The sequence below is a fragment of the Fusarium poae genome, chromosome 2, assembly GCF_019609905.1.
Source record: "Fusarium poae strain DAOMC 252244 chromosome 2, whole genome shotgun sequence".
In the NCBI taxonomy this organism is placed as follows: domain Eukaryota; kingdom Fungi; phylum Ascomycota; class Sordariomycetes; order Hypocreales; family Nectriaceae; genus Fusarium; species Fusarium poae.
In genome coordinates this window covers 7,725,858-7,742,069 of record NC_058400.1, presented here as the reverse complement: position 1 = coordinate 7,742,069, position 16,212 = coordinate 7,725,858, and the positions used below count along the sequence as shown (strand labels likewise).

At 50.8% G+C, this 16,212-nt stretch overlaps 5 protein-coding genes across 5 annotated transcripts; 3 read left to right on the top strand and 2 right to left on the bottom strand.

Moving 5' to 3' along the window:
* Positions 1–216: 216 nt before the first annotated feature.
* On the top strand, positions 217–1,151 carry FPOAC1_006637 (uncharacterized protein; the record flags this gene model as incomplete). The annotated part of the gene is made up of 2 exons (XM_044851112.1): positions 217–219; positions 378–1,151. The coding sequence occupies 2 exons, from the start codon at positions 217–219 to the stop codon at positions 1,149–1,151; spliced, it is 777 nt and encodes a 258-aa protein (XP_044709824.1).
* A 469-nt stretch (positions 1,152–1,620) lies between these two features.
* On the top strand, positions 1,621–2,158 carry FPOAC1_006636 (uncharacterized protein; the record flags this gene model as incomplete). Its single annotated transcript, XM_044851111.1, has 3 exons — positions 1,621–1,719; positions 1,772–2,046; positions 2,101–2,158. The coding sequence occupies 3 exons, from the start codon at positions 1,621–1,623 to the stop codon at positions 2,156–2,158; spliced, it is 432 nt and encodes a 143-aa protein (XP_044709823.1).
* A 1,849-nt stretch (positions 2,159–4,007) lies between these two features.
* FPOAC1_006635 (uncharacterized protein) lies at positions 4,008–8,863 on the top strand (the record flags this gene model as incomplete). The annotated part of the gene is made up of 4 exons (XM_044851110.1): positions 4,008–4,111; positions 4,464–4,872; positions 4,929–8,475; positions 8,532–8,863. The coding sequence occupies 4 exons, from the start codon at positions 4,008–4,010 to the stop codon at positions 8,861–8,863; spliced, it is 4,392 nt and encodes a 1,463-aa protein (XP_044709822.1).
* A 609-nt stretch (positions 8,864–9,472) lies between these two features.
* Positions 9,473–12,562, bottom strand: FPOAC1_006634 (uncharacterized protein; the record flags this gene model as incomplete). The annotated part of the gene is made up of 1 exon (XM_044851109.1): positions 9,473–12,562. One exon carries the CDS (start codon positions 12,560–12,562, stop codon positions 9,473–9,475), a length of 3,090 nt encoding a protein of 1,029 aa, XP_044709821.1.
* Positions 12,563–15,196: 2,634 nt separating this feature from the next.
* On the bottom strand, positions 15,197–15,654 carry FPOAC1_006633 (uncharacterized protein; the record flags this gene model as incomplete). The annotated part of the gene is made up of 2 exons (XM_044851108.1): positions 15,197–15,529; positions 15,586–15,654. The coding sequence occupies 2 exons, from the start codon at positions 15,652–15,654 to the stop codon at positions 15,197–15,199; spliced, it is 402 nt and encodes a 133-aa protein (XP_044709820.1).
* Between the last annotated feature and the right edge of the window lie 558 nt (positions 15,655–16,212).

The window sequence follows — 16,212 nt, the reverse complement described above, 5'->3', positions numbered from 1 at the left end:
GGCGTCGTTGACTGAACCTCGGTATTGACGACTATCAGTTGCAGTTTATATCAAAAATACCATCGCAAAGTAACCAATAAAGTTGATTCAGAAATTAACAAGATCTCTGCTTAATTGAGCGTGTATAATAACAGATAATTGCCGCCTTTTACTTGGTACGAAGCCAAATACAAGTTAAAGTCAAACAATATGTTGCAAGCTCACAACCGAGTCGCGATGGTATTGGACAAGTGGAGACAATCATTTGACTCGACTCTACCTACCGAGCAAGCGGCATGTGATGGAAGGGGGAAAGAGCTTGGGCCCACTACAGTTTCATTACCCCAGAAAATTACTTGCAGGATCGCGGTAACTTTCCGCTAACTATCCGTACCTAGGCATTTTTTTTCTCCGGCCTCGACCTGCTGCTGACTTCATTCTTAATCGCCCAATCCCCAAACTACGCTACCGTCAACTTCAAGATCATGGCTAGCGTACCACAGCAAGCTACGCAGAATCTGCTGGCTAGAGCACATTCTCCCGACAGCGTGAACCGCATCTATTCAGAAAAGATACAATACCGCTCGCTGAAACTTCGACCGACCTCTCCTCCACCAGCTACCATCAATGCCCGCACCGCACGCCGAAAAGCTCGCCAGGACAAGAAAGAAAAGCAGAAGCAGAAGCCTAAGCCACTCTCATCACGAGAGCGACGAAATCTGGGTCTCCATGATATCCCAAAGGATGGCCAAAAATATCAGATCTATGAGCCTTTGACTCAGCTGTGGCTAGGTTACGCCCGGGAGTTGCTTGGAAACGACATCTTTACCGGCGGACCTAGTGCAGCAGTGAAACTGGCGAGCGCTGAGTTTCATGGTGCTCCTATTCAGGTTGTACGAAGCCATTGCCCCAGTCGAGTTGGTATCGAAGGAATTGTTGTCCGTGATCGCAAGTTCGTTTTTGAGATCATAACCAAAAAGAGGGGAGTCAAAGTCGTTCCCAAGGAGGGCACAATTTTCCGAGTGGAAGTTCCGCTCGATGAAAAAGTTACAGATGGAGAACAGGCTTCTAAAAAAATGTTTGCCTGCGAGGTATTTGGTGATCAAATGATGGTGAGGGCACCGGATCGTGCGAACAAGAAGTTCAAAGCCCATTTCCTCCTGAACGTTTGATAGCCTCATGCCAATCCGACGCGAACCTACTCTTCCAACTACGTTATTTCGGACTTGAGCGATCAGTCAATTCTTTGCGAAAACGCCACGCAATATTTTGATCAAATCAAGGCGGTAGGAGCGCGGCAGCATCTACTCTACCCCGACGACACCCAGGTGGGCATGGCAACAGACTTGCTCCTCGTCATACGAATTTATATGCCCAATCCGCATCTTCCTTGTTACCCGTGAGCATACGGCCTCGGAGAAAAGGGGCGCTCGCCTCAACATACATCAAGGCATGAGCGGCGAACATCTTCGTCGCGTTCTTCTCTGCTCGTTTTTATCCCTTTGATTGAGGCTCACGCACAAGACAACCTAGTTCGTCATGCGTTTCTGTCCATGCTCCTCAACCAATGTTCGTGTCGCATTGGCGTGCGAACCACGACTCTCACCCTTTTTATGCGGCACGGTTGTTCGCACATCGGCGATGCTGTTCCTGTTAGCAATAATGATCACCATGTGCGCTTGCAGACACGTGGGTGGGACACAAGTGTCGAGGGCATTTGTTTGGTCCAACCTGGTTTTGGTGAGCTTTATTAGCCGAGCAATTCAAATCTGGGTATTGACAGTCAAGTCAGGTGTTTTTCGTGTTATTTAGTGTTCATGCGCTTTATTATCTCAAGGTCACCGTTTCGAGGCGCGACATTACCGATTATCTCCTCACATGGACACTGATGATGGTATCTTGGTGTCTCCTGATTGTGAACGTGGCCTACTGGTCCCACTCGTTTTGCCGGTGCCGACATCGACCTGAATCAGCTGGTGATGAACTCGAATACTGCATTACTACTGTCGATTGGGGCGGATGGTGGATCATTGTGGTCTGCTGTGCATTGTCGATGTTCCACTTGTCGTGAGTACAGAGAAGGATCTCCTCAAAAAGCGAAGGTGAATGCTAACGGAAAAGGTGCGAATGGTCCTACCGATACTTGACTGCGAGGGGTGGATATCTTAGCCAGTTTTGATGAACTTGAGCTAATGCCTGAGTGCAAAGAAAGTCGGGTTGCGAGGGGAAACACCTTCCACGTCAAGACAATCAAGTGGTGGATAAGGCGCGGTTACTCTCCAGGAACATACCTAGGTACTTGACGGAATTGCTTACGAAAGCCTTTGATGACACGGCTGCCTACCTACCATGTACTTCACCATATAGCATCTTCATAGACTGAGCCGTTCTGAAACAGAAAGGCCGAATTATACAGTAAAGCGAAAGAAAGGTTTCTGAACTCCTCAGCGTTAGCAGTGAATGAACCTCGAGAAGGAGACATGTACCGCCATGAATTGGTTTAATCAAGTAGGTACCTACCCGAGGTCGGGAGCAGAGCCGATTTTTAAGATAAAGAGGTCAGACTTTGACAGTCAATTAATACTAGATAAATAGCCTAAAGACAGTCTATAGGTACCTAGATACCTAGTCTAAAGGACTAGTAATCTGTTCCTTCCTAAAAGCTTGTATCTAATATGTAAAAAGATCAGAGGTATACCTGAAAAATCAATAAGAGGCAAAAAATACTCTGATTTATTCTGCAGCAATCGTGACCTAGACCCCCTTCCTCCCGCTGGGTATCCAGTCCACTTCTTTGCTTAGATAGCAATTTTTAACATGTCTTAGAATTCGCGTCTAAGTCTTCGGCCATTGTAATCTGTGGCTTGCATGCTTGTCTTGGGTTGGATAAAATTCCAACCTCAAGTCTGTTTCTCTGAAGACGAAAGGTTGGGGAACGCGCTCGCCGTTTAGCGCGACGTGAATGTCAACGCGAGTACCTACTGACAGCACGTGACCCTCTTATTCTTTGAACAGAATGTGGCAAAGTCGATGGTATTGATTAATTCCGAGATTAGATTTGATATCAATCCTTGATGTAAAAACACAGTCCCCCTGACCCAGGTACTCGGTAGCGAATTGCCTGGGTTTATACGTAAATAGCAGATTCCCCTTGTCTTTTGAACCTCAAGGACAGATGTGTACAAGTCTCAATGGCCTTCTACATTTCGTCCCCATTCGTTTAGGATTCAGCCCTGAACCAACAGAGGAAATTCAATCTGTCAAGTGCCGGCAAATCGTCGGCTGCATAGCACTACGGGTCATAACACCCCCACTAATCACAGACTTTCAGTGAGGTGGCCTAGACAGCCCAGTGCTAATCCTGCTGGAGGGGCGTAGGTATGGAAGCCCGCCATAGCTAAAATGGAACTACCGAGGAGGCTGGCAACCATAGCTAGAATCAGGTACCTCACTATCTAATTTTTCGACTCTGTCACCCAAAACCCTTCCACTCGATTTTTTTCCTTCCCCGTTTAAAGGTAACCCCAAACCACAGCGTTTACATCACCACCGCAACATCACACGAAACTCTCTTCTCTCGGATCTCCGAAGAAAAAAAAAGAAGCATTACTTCAGTCAACAATCACGTCGCGCCCCCCCGCCGATCACACTTAGTAACACTATCGTTTACGATATCGCATATCAACTTGCCCGCCGCCATCGTCTCATTGACTATCGCTACAAAGCATCGTTTTTGTGCTCCTGTGTCTGGATCTCAACTATAGCTTTCACGTTGCCACGCACTCCAGCAAGCTCTTTGACAAGCAATTTTCAGCCACGTTACAGCTCAAGGCCACTGTCCCTCAGCTATTTTGACCTGTACCATCTTCTGCCGATTTGACCAACCATCGACGCAACCTTTGCGCCCCTTGACCTCGAACGACAAAGACGTTCCACACTCTTTCCCGTCCGCTCGAACTCGCATCCGCACTCGAGACGACGATCCGAATTCGCTTTTAGCATCAGCTTTACAATAGCGCTTACTCAATATGCCGACTAATCTTCCATCGAGCTTTGCCTCGGCTGCCGCTGGTCAAAACTCCAACGCCAGAGGAGCAAGGATTGACGTAAGGGGAAACAATTCTGGAGATTGGTAAGTACTTACCACTCTTTGGCTTTGTTCTTGTTCAGGTCTTCGTGCCTGGGCCTGATATCATGGTGGGATGTTGTGCTGCATACTGTGTTCCCCAGTCACCCCGCGTGTGGTTTGTGGTGTACAATATGGAGTTAGTTTCAGCGCTTGGCTTGATTGTCGCGAATGACGCTTCTTGATGCCGGACACTGCCTTACTCTAAAGTGTATGACCATAACCCATGCTTCATTGGCATTGGTGGTCCCCTTTTATGGCCCTCTACCAGTTGCACCATCTGCTCGCCTATCATGCATTCTACCACTATGCTTGGATCCTTCGGACCTTTACGAACCGTCACTAACACTATATTCAGGGCCAGAAGAGATGGTCGATCCACGAATGGTACCCTCACCTTCCGTCGGTCATCTACAACTCCCCTCGGCCAGCCCTCTTCTCAGCCGCCGCCCTCAACGGATCATGCAGTTCAACCCCCCACCACTGTTGAGAGCCCTGAGAATGCGTCCAGCTCGACATATGAGCTGCCCCCCACACGATACACAAGGGAGGAGCTCCTTGACATCTACCGCTTACGAAAACCGGCCGGCGATGTATCCCACCTTTTTGCCCCAGGTTGGAATCCTGGGCAAATGAATGGACATACTCCTAGAGGTTGGGGCAAGGGTAACGACAACCATATCCCTCAGGAGCCTGGCGCCTGCTGGGAAGAATCTGGAGATTCGACTCCGATGGGACTGCAGGATATGTCCATGGAGGAAAGAGAGGTGCGAAAGTCCCCACTCTGGTGCTGGTGCTCTAAGTTTGTACTAATCACTAGTAGGCTTTTAATACTGAAATTAATTCGCCGCTTAAACCCCCGACCCAGAACAAAGACGCCCACCAAGGTGGTGCAAACGGACGTAAAGCATCTTTATCCCAAGGCACTTCCAACACTTTTGGCGTCAGTTCACCCTCGTCAGCTACACGGCCCGGTACACGACGACGCGAGACGACAGAATCGAATCCTTTCGTTGGGAGTGCCCTGGCATCTCCCACTGCCGCAGGCCGGGTCAACCGTGACGATCAAGCATTCTGGCTTCCCCGTAGCAAGACCGATCTTAAGGAAGCTGAAGCCGACGAATCTGACAACGAGCCTGGTTCCCGTGAGGCTCCTGGAAAGCTGCCCCCCTTTGGTAATCTGATGCGCTCTAACACGGGCGGTATTGGCGGGGTCGGTTCCATCTGGCCACCTTCCAATCAAACAACGCCCGGTGCAGGAGGGTTTGGAAACTTTGCCCTCACAGGCTCGCCTGCCGTTGGTGATAAACGAGTTGGCGGCGGTGCTGGTGGAAGTAGATTGGCCCACCTGATTCCCAAGGACAGCTCGGACAACCTGAGTGGCAAGGCTGCGGAGGGCCAAAACCCTCTTAGCCAGCAATCTTGGCGAACCCGAACCAGAACTGACACTGATCCTTTTGGCGAAGATACTGCATCAGGCAGTGCAGCACTCAGTGGCGCCCCTGACACCGACACTGCCGGCTCATCCCAGCAGAACAATTCAGCAGGCGCTATGGGTACGCCCATCAAGGGCTCCGCTGCCGACTTTGGCATGTCTGGCCTCAGTCTTGCAGGTCACGGCGATGACGGCCCTTTGAGCCCATCCGAGACCAATCCCTACCGCAGCCCTCCAGCTGAGCGACACGGCCATGACGGCGACGGCAGTGACGACAAGTCTCATGGCACAGGTATCCACGATGCCCCCTCGAATTTTGGTTCCATCGGTCGCAGCTTTGGGGGTTACGACGGAGGTGATCGCAGTCAGACCTCCAGCGTGGGCGCCAAGGCCTACCCTTCGTTGAATAATCTGGGCTGGCCCGCCCCTGGTGGCCCTACGACCGGGACTCCGGATCGTGAAAGGCCCAACTTGGGCGGTGTATTCGGAAACTCTCTGTTCAGCCCCATGGGTGAGCTCCAATCACCTGGGCTGTCGAATCTCAACAACGTTTTCGGCCCTGCTAGTGCTGGTGGTCTAGGAACTGGAAGCATTGGTCGTGGCAGCAAGATGGGGTCTCTGTTTCCTGCTGCCATGCAGGCACAAATGCAGACTATTGAGCATGACAACAATCTGTCTGACTCTCTGCCCGATCTTCGCCAGAGCAATCCTTTGGGTGCTATCGGCCGGAGCAACTTTGGTATCCCGACTCGCGACACTGAAAGTCCAATGCGACCCAATCGTGGGGTTTTCGAAGAGCTCTTCCCCTCCAGTGATGCCTCTCGAGCTCAGGGTGTTTTCACTACTGGTGACTCCAATCATCCTACCTCCGCCGCGGTAGGCCCCCAATCTTTCACCCCTATCGGTGGTGGTTTGCCTTTTGGGGGCAGCCAAGGGGGCACTGAGCCTCCTTCCGCCCAAGTCCGGCAGATGGTCATGCCTGATCGCATGAGATGGGTTTATTTGGACCCTCAAGGACAGGTTCAAGGACCGTTTACCGGATTGGAGATGAACGATTGGTACAAGGCCAACTTCTTTACTCCTGATTTACGAGTCAAGAAAGTGGAAGATCCCGAATTCGAACCTCTGGGTCAACTCATTCGTCGTATTGGCAACTCGCGCGAGCCATTCTTGGTACCTCAGATTGGCATTCCACACGGCCCTCCTGCACAGCCCGGGCCATTCCCCTCGCAGGGGAACAGTGGTGTAGTCCCACCCCTGAGTGGTGTGTTTCCTAGCTTCGGGCGCACACTCACCGCTGAGGAACAAAACAATCTAGAGCGCCGCAAGCAGGAAGAGCAGTATCTCATGGTTCAGCAGCGGGAATACGTCATGCGTGCTCAGGCGATGTCTAAATTCCCCATTCCTGCCCCGATGTTGCAGCACCACTCCAGTGCCCACAGTCTTCAGAGTCAGCCCAGTTTTGGTAGCATTTCGTCACCAAACCCCATCGGAATGGCTCCTCATCAACAACCTATTGGTGCCATGCCCCCTTCTGGTGGTTTCTTTGAAGGAGCTGGGCCAGTAGGCAGTCAGACATCTGTCCCGTCAGGTTCGGGAAACGGAGATCCATTCAGAGATGATGACTTTGCAAACACTGAGCGCCAGCTGCTCGCCAATCTTCAGGGCTCTGGTGCTCCGCATCCCATCGGAGCCCCTGTTGCCGATGCCAGCGTTCGCGCTGGACTGCCCGACACTGAGAGCCTTGAGCAAGACCCCGAAGGGTTCAAAAACCGTCTGCAGCAGTTCGAGGATCTCCGAGCTGGTTTAGAGGCTGAACAGGCTGAGAAAGCCGAAGAGGGAAGTGAAGAGGAACTATCTGAGGAACTCGCCCCTGCTGCCGAGGCCGCCTCCGAGGACACGCAGCGACGTGCGGAAGCACCGGTCTTGACTGGTAAAGCTGCTCGAGCTGCCAAGAAGAAGGCTGCAGAGGATGCCTTGTCTCTGACTCAACAGGTCCAGCAGACTCAGGCCGCCGCTGCTGCGGCCGCTGCTCAGCCAGTCGAGCCTGATATGCCAATGCCCTTCCCCCCTCCCGCATCTACTGGAACTCCTCTTCCCGCCCCGACAGCCCAGCGTGCCCGATCGAACCTCCCCGAACAGTACAATCGCTCTCAGACCGGAACCCCTGACAGCGCTTCCGTAAACGCGCAACCACCACCGCTGGCTCCTTGGGCAAAAGATCACGGAGCTGAGAGTCACAAGGGTCCCAGCCTGAAGGAGATCCAAGAGGCTGAAGCTCGCAAGGCTGCCAAAGCTGAAGAGGCCGCTGCTGCTCAAAGGAAGGCTATTCTGGAGCAAGAGCTCAGGGAACGTGAGAAGACAGCCGCCGCTTCTAACGCTGGTCTGCCCGCTACTAGTACTTGGGGCCACGGTTCTCCTGCTCCAGCTGGCAGCCCTTGGTCCAAGCCTGGCCCATCCAAGACTACGTCTACCGTCGCTCCTTCAACTCCGGCTTCTGGTAAGAAGACTCTTGCCGAGATCCAGCGCGAGGAAGAGCTTCGTAAACAGAAAGCCAGCCAGGCCACCCCCCAGGCCAGTACTCCTACCGGCGTATCCAAGAGCTATGCCAACTTAGCCGGTAAGCCAGGTCAGTCCATTCTCACTAATGCTGCGTCTGCCGCTGCGGCCGCCGCTGCTGCAACGGCTCCGCCCCCTGGAAGTGGCTGGGCTACTGTTGGCGCTGGTGGCAAGGTTAAAGTTCCTACTGGTCCATCGTCCCAGAGTCGATCGGTCAGTTCTACCAATATCAAGCCTGTCACTTCGCCCACAAAGTCAACCTCTAAGCTGGTGACTCCGGGCAATGGCAAGACTGACACTGGCAATGCTGCCATGGAGGAGTTCAACAAGTGGGTCAACAGGGAGCTTTCTCGGGGTATCACTGCAGTCAGCGACAGTAAGTCAATCACATTAAAACAAGGATTCATGAAAACGGGCTAACCAAATGTGCAGTCGCCACTTTCCAGGCTACTCTTGAAATCTTACCTCTCGACGCTGGTTTGATTGCTGACGCTGTTTACGGCAACTCGACCACGATGGACGGTCGTCATTTCGCCGAGGAGTTCATTCGCCGCAAGAAGCTTGCTGAACGTGGAGTCGTTGAGAAGCAGCCCGATAACAAGGGAGGAAATGGTGGCGGTTGGAGTGAAGTTGCCAAGAAGGGAGGTTCCAGCAACTCTGCCGCCATAGCCGCTTCTGCTACTGCCACTAGCCCTCGAGACGACGCTGGTATGCAGGCCGCTGGTTTTAAGGTTGTACCAGGCCGAAAGAAGGGCAAGAAATAGTGCATTTCGCTTTGAATTGATGGGCTTGAGAGCGGCTCTGCTATATCCTGACAGTAAGTTCAACCAGTTTGTTGGAGATGTAGCATGAGGGATTTGTCGAAGTTTTAGTTGGCGTGTAGGAAAAAGTTATTCATGGGGTACGGAGGATGTTTGATGAAACCATTGTATAACGTTGGGAGGTGATCGTCGGGCATAGTTAGCAGCGAATATCACAACATCGTTGCGTCCAAATCAACTCATTGTATGGATTAAGTAGTATCACGCCTTATGATTGGCCTGTTAACTTGTATTCCAGTCTGGTATTCTGAACCTGAATAGTGTTGAATCGAACTTGCATTAAAAAAGAAGAGCACATGCCTGTTGCACTTAGCTTTTGGGGAGTGGTGAGGCTGATATATTTGGTCCCTGGCCAGCCGATGGGCGTTAATGAAACTGTTCATGTTGATGGTTATTTATTTGTCTGCATACGCACAAAATTCAATCTTCTACAGACAAGCCCACGAGTAGCTGGAATATGAATTTACTGTTTTGTTCTGTCTATCAACGTTCTACTCTTTATCATGCCTGGTATGTTTCTCATGACCTAGCCAATTCTTTTAACTGGCCTCTTTATAAAATCCTCAACCCTTCCATCAAGTTTTCTAAAACCTTCCAGCCTTCGCTTCCCTCCCATCTCTCCTTGCCTTTGCCCATCACACTCCTCACTGCGCTTCTCGCCTTGCCCTTCCATTTGCTACCGATGGTTTCGACAGAGGGGCCCCAGTTTTCATACACTGACACCAACTCATCAGTTCTCTGCACAACGACAGTCCAAGCACCTTCATCAACGGTCCAGTCTCTAGCCTCATCTTCTGTTGTGGCTGCTGCGCCGGGCAGAAGACCACTGCCTGATTGTCCGATAACTGCGCGCCATGCTCGCTCAGCTGCGTCGATAGAGCCGGCGTAATCTCTTCTCCAGGCACGAAGTCGGGAGACTAGTGTCCACAGCTCTGATCGCTTTGTGATAAGTGGTACCACCTCCTCCTCAAATAGGCGCATTACCAGTCTCTCAGGCGTTCCTCGAGGTGGATCGTACACGCCTGTGTTTGGTGTCTTCTCGACAGAAAGCACAGCGTCTTGAAGCAGTGCGCCAAGGACGTCAGCATCGAGAGCATCTTCGGTTTTTCGAATGCGGATGATGTGTGTGAGCGCAACAACCATATCTGCTATAGCAGGCGGTTGAACACGCGATGCCAATGTGAGTACATTATCCCAGATTCGCCAGTTATCGTGACTAATGGATGCACCTCGCTTGTAAGCCGTAAGAGACTGGCTAAGTAGGGTGGCCGGGTCACGGTCTGAGGGTTTGGATGGGGAGGCAAGAGCGACGTCGTCCTCTTCATCTTCAGCGGGGGCGGGGGCAGACTGTTCCCTAGTAGCGGTAGGATTGTTCTTTTGCTCAGCAACAACTTCGCAGTACAGACTCCAAAGAGAACTTCCCAAGTTGCTCCATGTTCGAGCATCCTCGCCTCCAGCTGTATCACTCGCCGATCCGATGGAACGGTTGAAAGCTTCAGCGGCATTACGGAACTGTCCAAGGCGCAGGCTGATATCTCCAAGACGGCTCCACATCTCGGGGCTAAGACGGTTGACAGCTGTTGCCTTCTTGTATGCCTCGCGGGCCTTCTCCCATTCCTTGTTCTGGAGGTAGTATTCACCAAGTGACTTTTGGGCTCGAGCGAAGCGATGCTTGGAGATCTCCCAAGCACGCTCGTAGTAAGAAGGATCATTCTCTATATCACCCAGAATACAGAAGAGTCGTGGGGCGTTGGGTGGTGAAGGCTCGCGCTCTGGTCCGGAAAAATCTGCAGCCTTGAGAAGGGTCACGTCGTCACCGATGTTCTCATCATCTGGATCGGTGGGAGAATTCTCTCCAGTGCGGTGGAACAGTCTCCATCTGATAATTCCTTTAGCCTTCTCTTCACCACCACTGCCACGGCCATCTTCATCCTCAGATGCTGCGGCGCTAGCGAGACAGAGTGCTACTTCAGCCCATAACCTGAGTCGCTTGAATATCTCAAGAGCAGAGGCTAAAGAACCAATACCAGCCCAGGCGTAGGCCAGCTCAGACTCAAGATGCCATCGAGGAGGAGAGCAGATGGCGTGAATGTATTCAAGACGCACGTGCGCGGGAGCGGATTCTGAAACTTTAGGAGCAGGAAGGAAAGAGGTTGGCTTGCTTTGAATAGGTGCCGGAGCTTGATCAGGAGCAGTGATTTGGATCGCTGGGGCGTCCGCCTCGGAATTCTGCTCCTTTGTCTCGGCCTTTTGTTGGGCTTCAGCAGTTGTGTCGGTCAGAACCTGGTCTGCCACAGCTTGGAGCTGAAGCACACCTCGCTCAATAGTTCGGCTACGGTGGACCTCGATTCGAGAACGGACAAGCAAGGCATGAGTATAAATCTGCCAGTTGGTTGACTTGTCTCCAATGACTCGCACTGCATATGGTAGAACCTCTGCTGAAGTCAGGGTGTCGATAGGCGAGAAAGCATCCTTGAGCGTAGCTTCTGTGAGAAGAATGATTTGGTCAAGAGGTGAGAGTTGGGGTTGGTCGTCGGGTGACAGGTCAGCTAGCGCCGCAGGAAGAGAGGCTTTCTTATCCTCTACGTTTTCCTCTTTCGAGAATTGGATCTCCTCATGGAGAGTATCATCATTCAGTTGGAGAGCATCAGGCTTGGCTTCCTCTTCCGTACTGTCACTCTGTTGCTTGGCGCTGCTCTTAGCCAGAACAACTAGCTGGCTGATGCTGTTCTCCTGGAATTTGGTCCTCTTTCCGAGAGCACCTGAGAGAGCGTACTCGAGGCCGCTTGTCTGAGAAGCCTCCTTGAGAGCTTCTTTGGCTTTGTCGTCACGTCCCAGGAGGATGTAGTTATTGGCTGCTTCAACAAGGAATTGAACCTTGTCATCGTGACTCCATGTATCGCTATCTGAGGCCCAAACATCCTCTCCTAGGATTTGGGCTCGTACACTCTCGATACCTCCCACAATCTTGGTTGCAAGCGAAGGAACATCGCTCCACTGAGAGCTTCGAGCAAAGTTGGAGCCATGTCCCAGAGAGGGCTGTGTCAAGAGCTTGTAGTGCCATACGTCAACTCGAAGTCGTGTCCAAACAAGACTGCATTTGCGGGACTGTTCCTCGGAGAGGATGTTCACAATACCGTTGGTGGATTTTAGCTCCTGTGTAAGGATGAAACGTGCTAGAGCAAATAGTTCCAAGTGAGGGATGTAAGCATAAGGCGATACGCCATCAACCTCAAGATAGTTGAGGCAAGCCTTGTGAAGATGAGCATGGGACTTTTGTGTGTCGTCTGGCTGGGCACTGGCCCACTCCTTAGTGAAATAGGAACTAAGGGTAGCCGACTCGGGGAGCACAGGACCAGTGACATTGACCTGGAGGAAGGCGTTCAAGGCAGCAAGGCCTACTGATAGAACCTGTGGGATATCTGTCGATGTCTCGGATGCCGGGCCAGATCCGGAGCCAGAAGAAATTAACTGGGTAACGAAAGCCTTAACCAAAGCCCCGGCAACCGGGGCTGGGTCCGATACGGAGCCGGAGGTTGAGCTCGGGGCTGGTTGAGACTCGGCACTGCCTGCTTTTGAGAGCAGAATAGAAGCATAGTGGCCATTGCGCAAAGCGCTTCCGCACTCTTTCGTACTGCTCATAGCTGTATTTTGTAGCTACTTGCAACACAGAGTTTGCCTTTGTCGACCAAGAAAGAAAAAAGGTGCGGATTGGGCGTTAACGTTATGACGGCTTTTAGCAGGGTTAGGTCTTGGCCCCGGCTTCACACTGAACAAGATGCCTCTTTTCTTTGTTTGTTTTTTTGGTGATAAAAACGAAGGAGTGAAATGCGCGGCTCGTATCGTCGGCAACAAGCAGACTATCAACTCCAAACTTCACTTGCTGGTGTAATTTTTGGTGGATGTTGTCAAAGTTGTGCCCGCTGTTTACTAATACAGCCAGCCAGTGTCAGAGGCTTCCATTGAGTTCGCTGAGACAGAATTTTTTTTATTTTTCTTGGGTCCCTCTTTCCTCCGCACCGGATGAAGTGGGGTCATCGGCGTCCGGTGAGGGGCAGGTGCTCCGGATCTACTTTCTACAGTCACAAATAGGATAACCACCACAAGGCTACAGCTTGAAGCTTGTTTATTACATGTGCCCTGCATGATGCTTAAATAGATACCCTTGAAGTTATAGTCAACATGCTACTCGATGCGGCAATGATGCACATCTCATGATATCCATGTAACTGAATGGACTGTTTGTACGGAGTATATAAACTTGGATACTCAATATGTGATATTAGAGGCTAGTCTCCAAGGCCAAGCCAGCCCAATAATTGAGGAGTCGTGGCGTCTTCTCGGTTGAGTTGCCTCACGTTTTAAACTGCTGGTGTGGTCAGTACGCCATGTAAATACCCCAACGGTCAAGGAGTGAGTAGATAACAGCTCTAGGTACGTAGGGTAGGGATGGCACAACAAATTGGAACATTGCTTCTTGGCTATAACGCGTAATTTCATGAGTTAGAATCTTGGCTGCTAACACGTACCAGAAATTACTTGGCTACCTGGTCCTTATTGTCTGTCATTGTATTGACACATGAAGAATTTTCATTGCCGGCTTAATCGAACCGCTTCAGAGCGTGAAGAACCGATACGATAGTTTATGATCGTAGTGTGGATACACTCATCAACAGGCTTTCGACAAGTTGACCCAGCTTGCCAGGTTCCCTGTCAAGGGCCGTTTTAAACAGCAAAGTGTCATTTATTCTCACATATCCTCTGTTGCGTTTAATAAGGACCGTCAGGGTCCGTTGCAGTCGACAAGGTTCATCGTCCGTTACCACGCTCGCTTCCCACTTTTTAGTCCCTGATCTAGACCAAATAGGCGTGTGTACACCGCGACTAGGTAGAGTTGGGGAAGGGTCTCTTGGTCCCCAACAAGGGACGGCAAACGTTCTCCAAGACGTTTAGAACGGGGTCTCTGGATCGAAACTGCACAAGGAAACTGTTTGTACGAGCCTACCAGTCGAAAAATGTGGTGCGTAAGGCTCGGTTTCCTTCCGAAGCTTACGGATACAGAGATTTCCAATGCGTTTTTAAAAACCGCGGTTGACTGTAGAAAAGCGCACTGCATTTTTCCATGTTATTAGTAATAAAACAATATATTCTGACGTTCAATACGTCGGATTGTCATGAATTACCTAGGAATTGTAGTGCCGTAAAAGTGAAGAATCTGACAGGGCATTTTCAAGCATACTGCATTCTGTACGGCGTGCAACAAGCGGCCAAGTCCGCCTGTACGTACATACATTCTAGTGCCAAGTCACAACCAGTCTTCCGGTGCCAAGCAAGGATTAAGACACAGCCTTTCGTCAACTGTGAATCGCGCCTGAACGAAGGAATCAACCGTGGGGGCTTTGGCCTGGACCCTGGGCTGTATCCGTATGTACATTTCTAACTATCGAACGTTTGAGACGGTTCATTGGACGCTCATAAACACATACCCAGGAGCGCACCGAGCTTCTTCCGTTAAAGACGATGGTCATGAAATTGATAGTGCCATCATGAACCGGGCGAATGCAGTGCATTGACATTGCTGCAAGGAGAGCATGACAGGGCCCATAAAATAACGAGAAAAGGATTGGCGCCAGGCGCGCCAGACGCAGTGAACGGAATTGCGTTTGTTGTGTCTCGGCCCGTAATACCAACTTTCCTGGTCGGGCCCGATTCATGAACAATTGGGGTCTAGACAATTTGCCAGGATGCAGGACATTGGCCAATTGTCTCACCTTTCAGCTCGCTTGGCAGGGTACGGTACGTGTTGTGGTGCGTTATGACTTCTTCCCCACGCGACAGGGGCAACATGTTGAATACGTTGTCATCGTACATATGTGTGGTTGCAGAGTGATGTACGTTAGGTACTCTTGCGACTATTTGAAGATGAGGTTTATACTGCGAATAGGCCAAGGACTCATGCACGCAAGGTCGGAGATGAACCTCAAGGCTTGATGAGAAATAGCCAAGTACGCTCCCGTAAAGACAAGCTTTCTTGGATGGCACTCGCAACCGATCTATATCTTCCAAGCATTGCTTTTCCTTTTCTGTTGAGTGGTCTCAGCTCGTCATTTGTTGACAGCCAGAAGCTGACTACGCACAAGTTAAGATTATGACAGGCCAGATACCACCTGAGGTATGTAATATTGGTGTGCAGGACAGTCTTGGCTGCATCGCTCATTCCGTGCCTCAAATTTGTGGTTGTCAGTCGACACGTGACCGGTGAGCTTATGCTGGATATCATGTAGCAAACATTGACAAGTTGATGATATCCTTAGTTGCTTCGCCAAGGCTGTAGCGGAGGAGCCGCTGTTGCTGGTGAATGGAAGGTGGTGTGAGGGCGGCAAGATTGGAACACGCGTCGTTGTGGTTTGGGTTCAAGGTCATTGGGGACTGATAGCTGTCGGCATTTATCTGCTCAGAGATCACCACAAAACCCCAGATTCCGTAGAGCTGGAACGCAGTAAAGTAGTTCTGGAGTAACTGAAGGATCTGCGATGTAGGCACGCGACCCATATTCTTATTCCAGCGACCAGTAACGCAGCTCAATGAAGCAAGTTTCGGGATACTCTCCTCATTACTGCTTCGTCAGGTACGGCAATGCAACTCGGAAAGGGGCGTGTAAATACAGTTGGGTTGATGTCGCGTGAGTTTGATTCTTCCAGCACCAAAACCTGAGTGACAAGCAGAATGAACATGGCGGGGGAATCCAAATTTGGCAGGTGTTATCGATTCCTCCTACGGGTACGGCGTACTGCTATGACGTCAGAGCGAACCAGGTTCTTGGAAATTGACACGGATCCATAGGTAGGTACCCTGAAGACAGGTAGTTACCAGAAATACATACAGATATGAAGGACGCGTCCAGCTATGAACAGTTGAGAGTCCATTGGTTGTCTGTTTTGACTTGTAATACTCAAATTCAAATGATTCCATAATCTTTGCTGCGTAATGACAGGAAAACTGCTCAGACAGCGCCAATCTCCCTATTCGGCTCAATCATTAATTCAGTCGATCTGGTTGGTTAGACGAACTAACTAAGGGAGCTTATCGCTGCCACAGGGCATTGATCACTATAAAGAAGACCTCATCCATAAAATTCAGTGGGTGCAAATCCACCTGTGGCAACCTACAACCGGGGAAAGCTCCACACTGCTTTTTTAGTGGAGGCCTAGAGGTACCCGTCTGACGGTACCTCCCACAGCACTCTTGTGATGTCTCGAGTCCTCCCGACTTCCGGTTCCCGTCGAAACTCC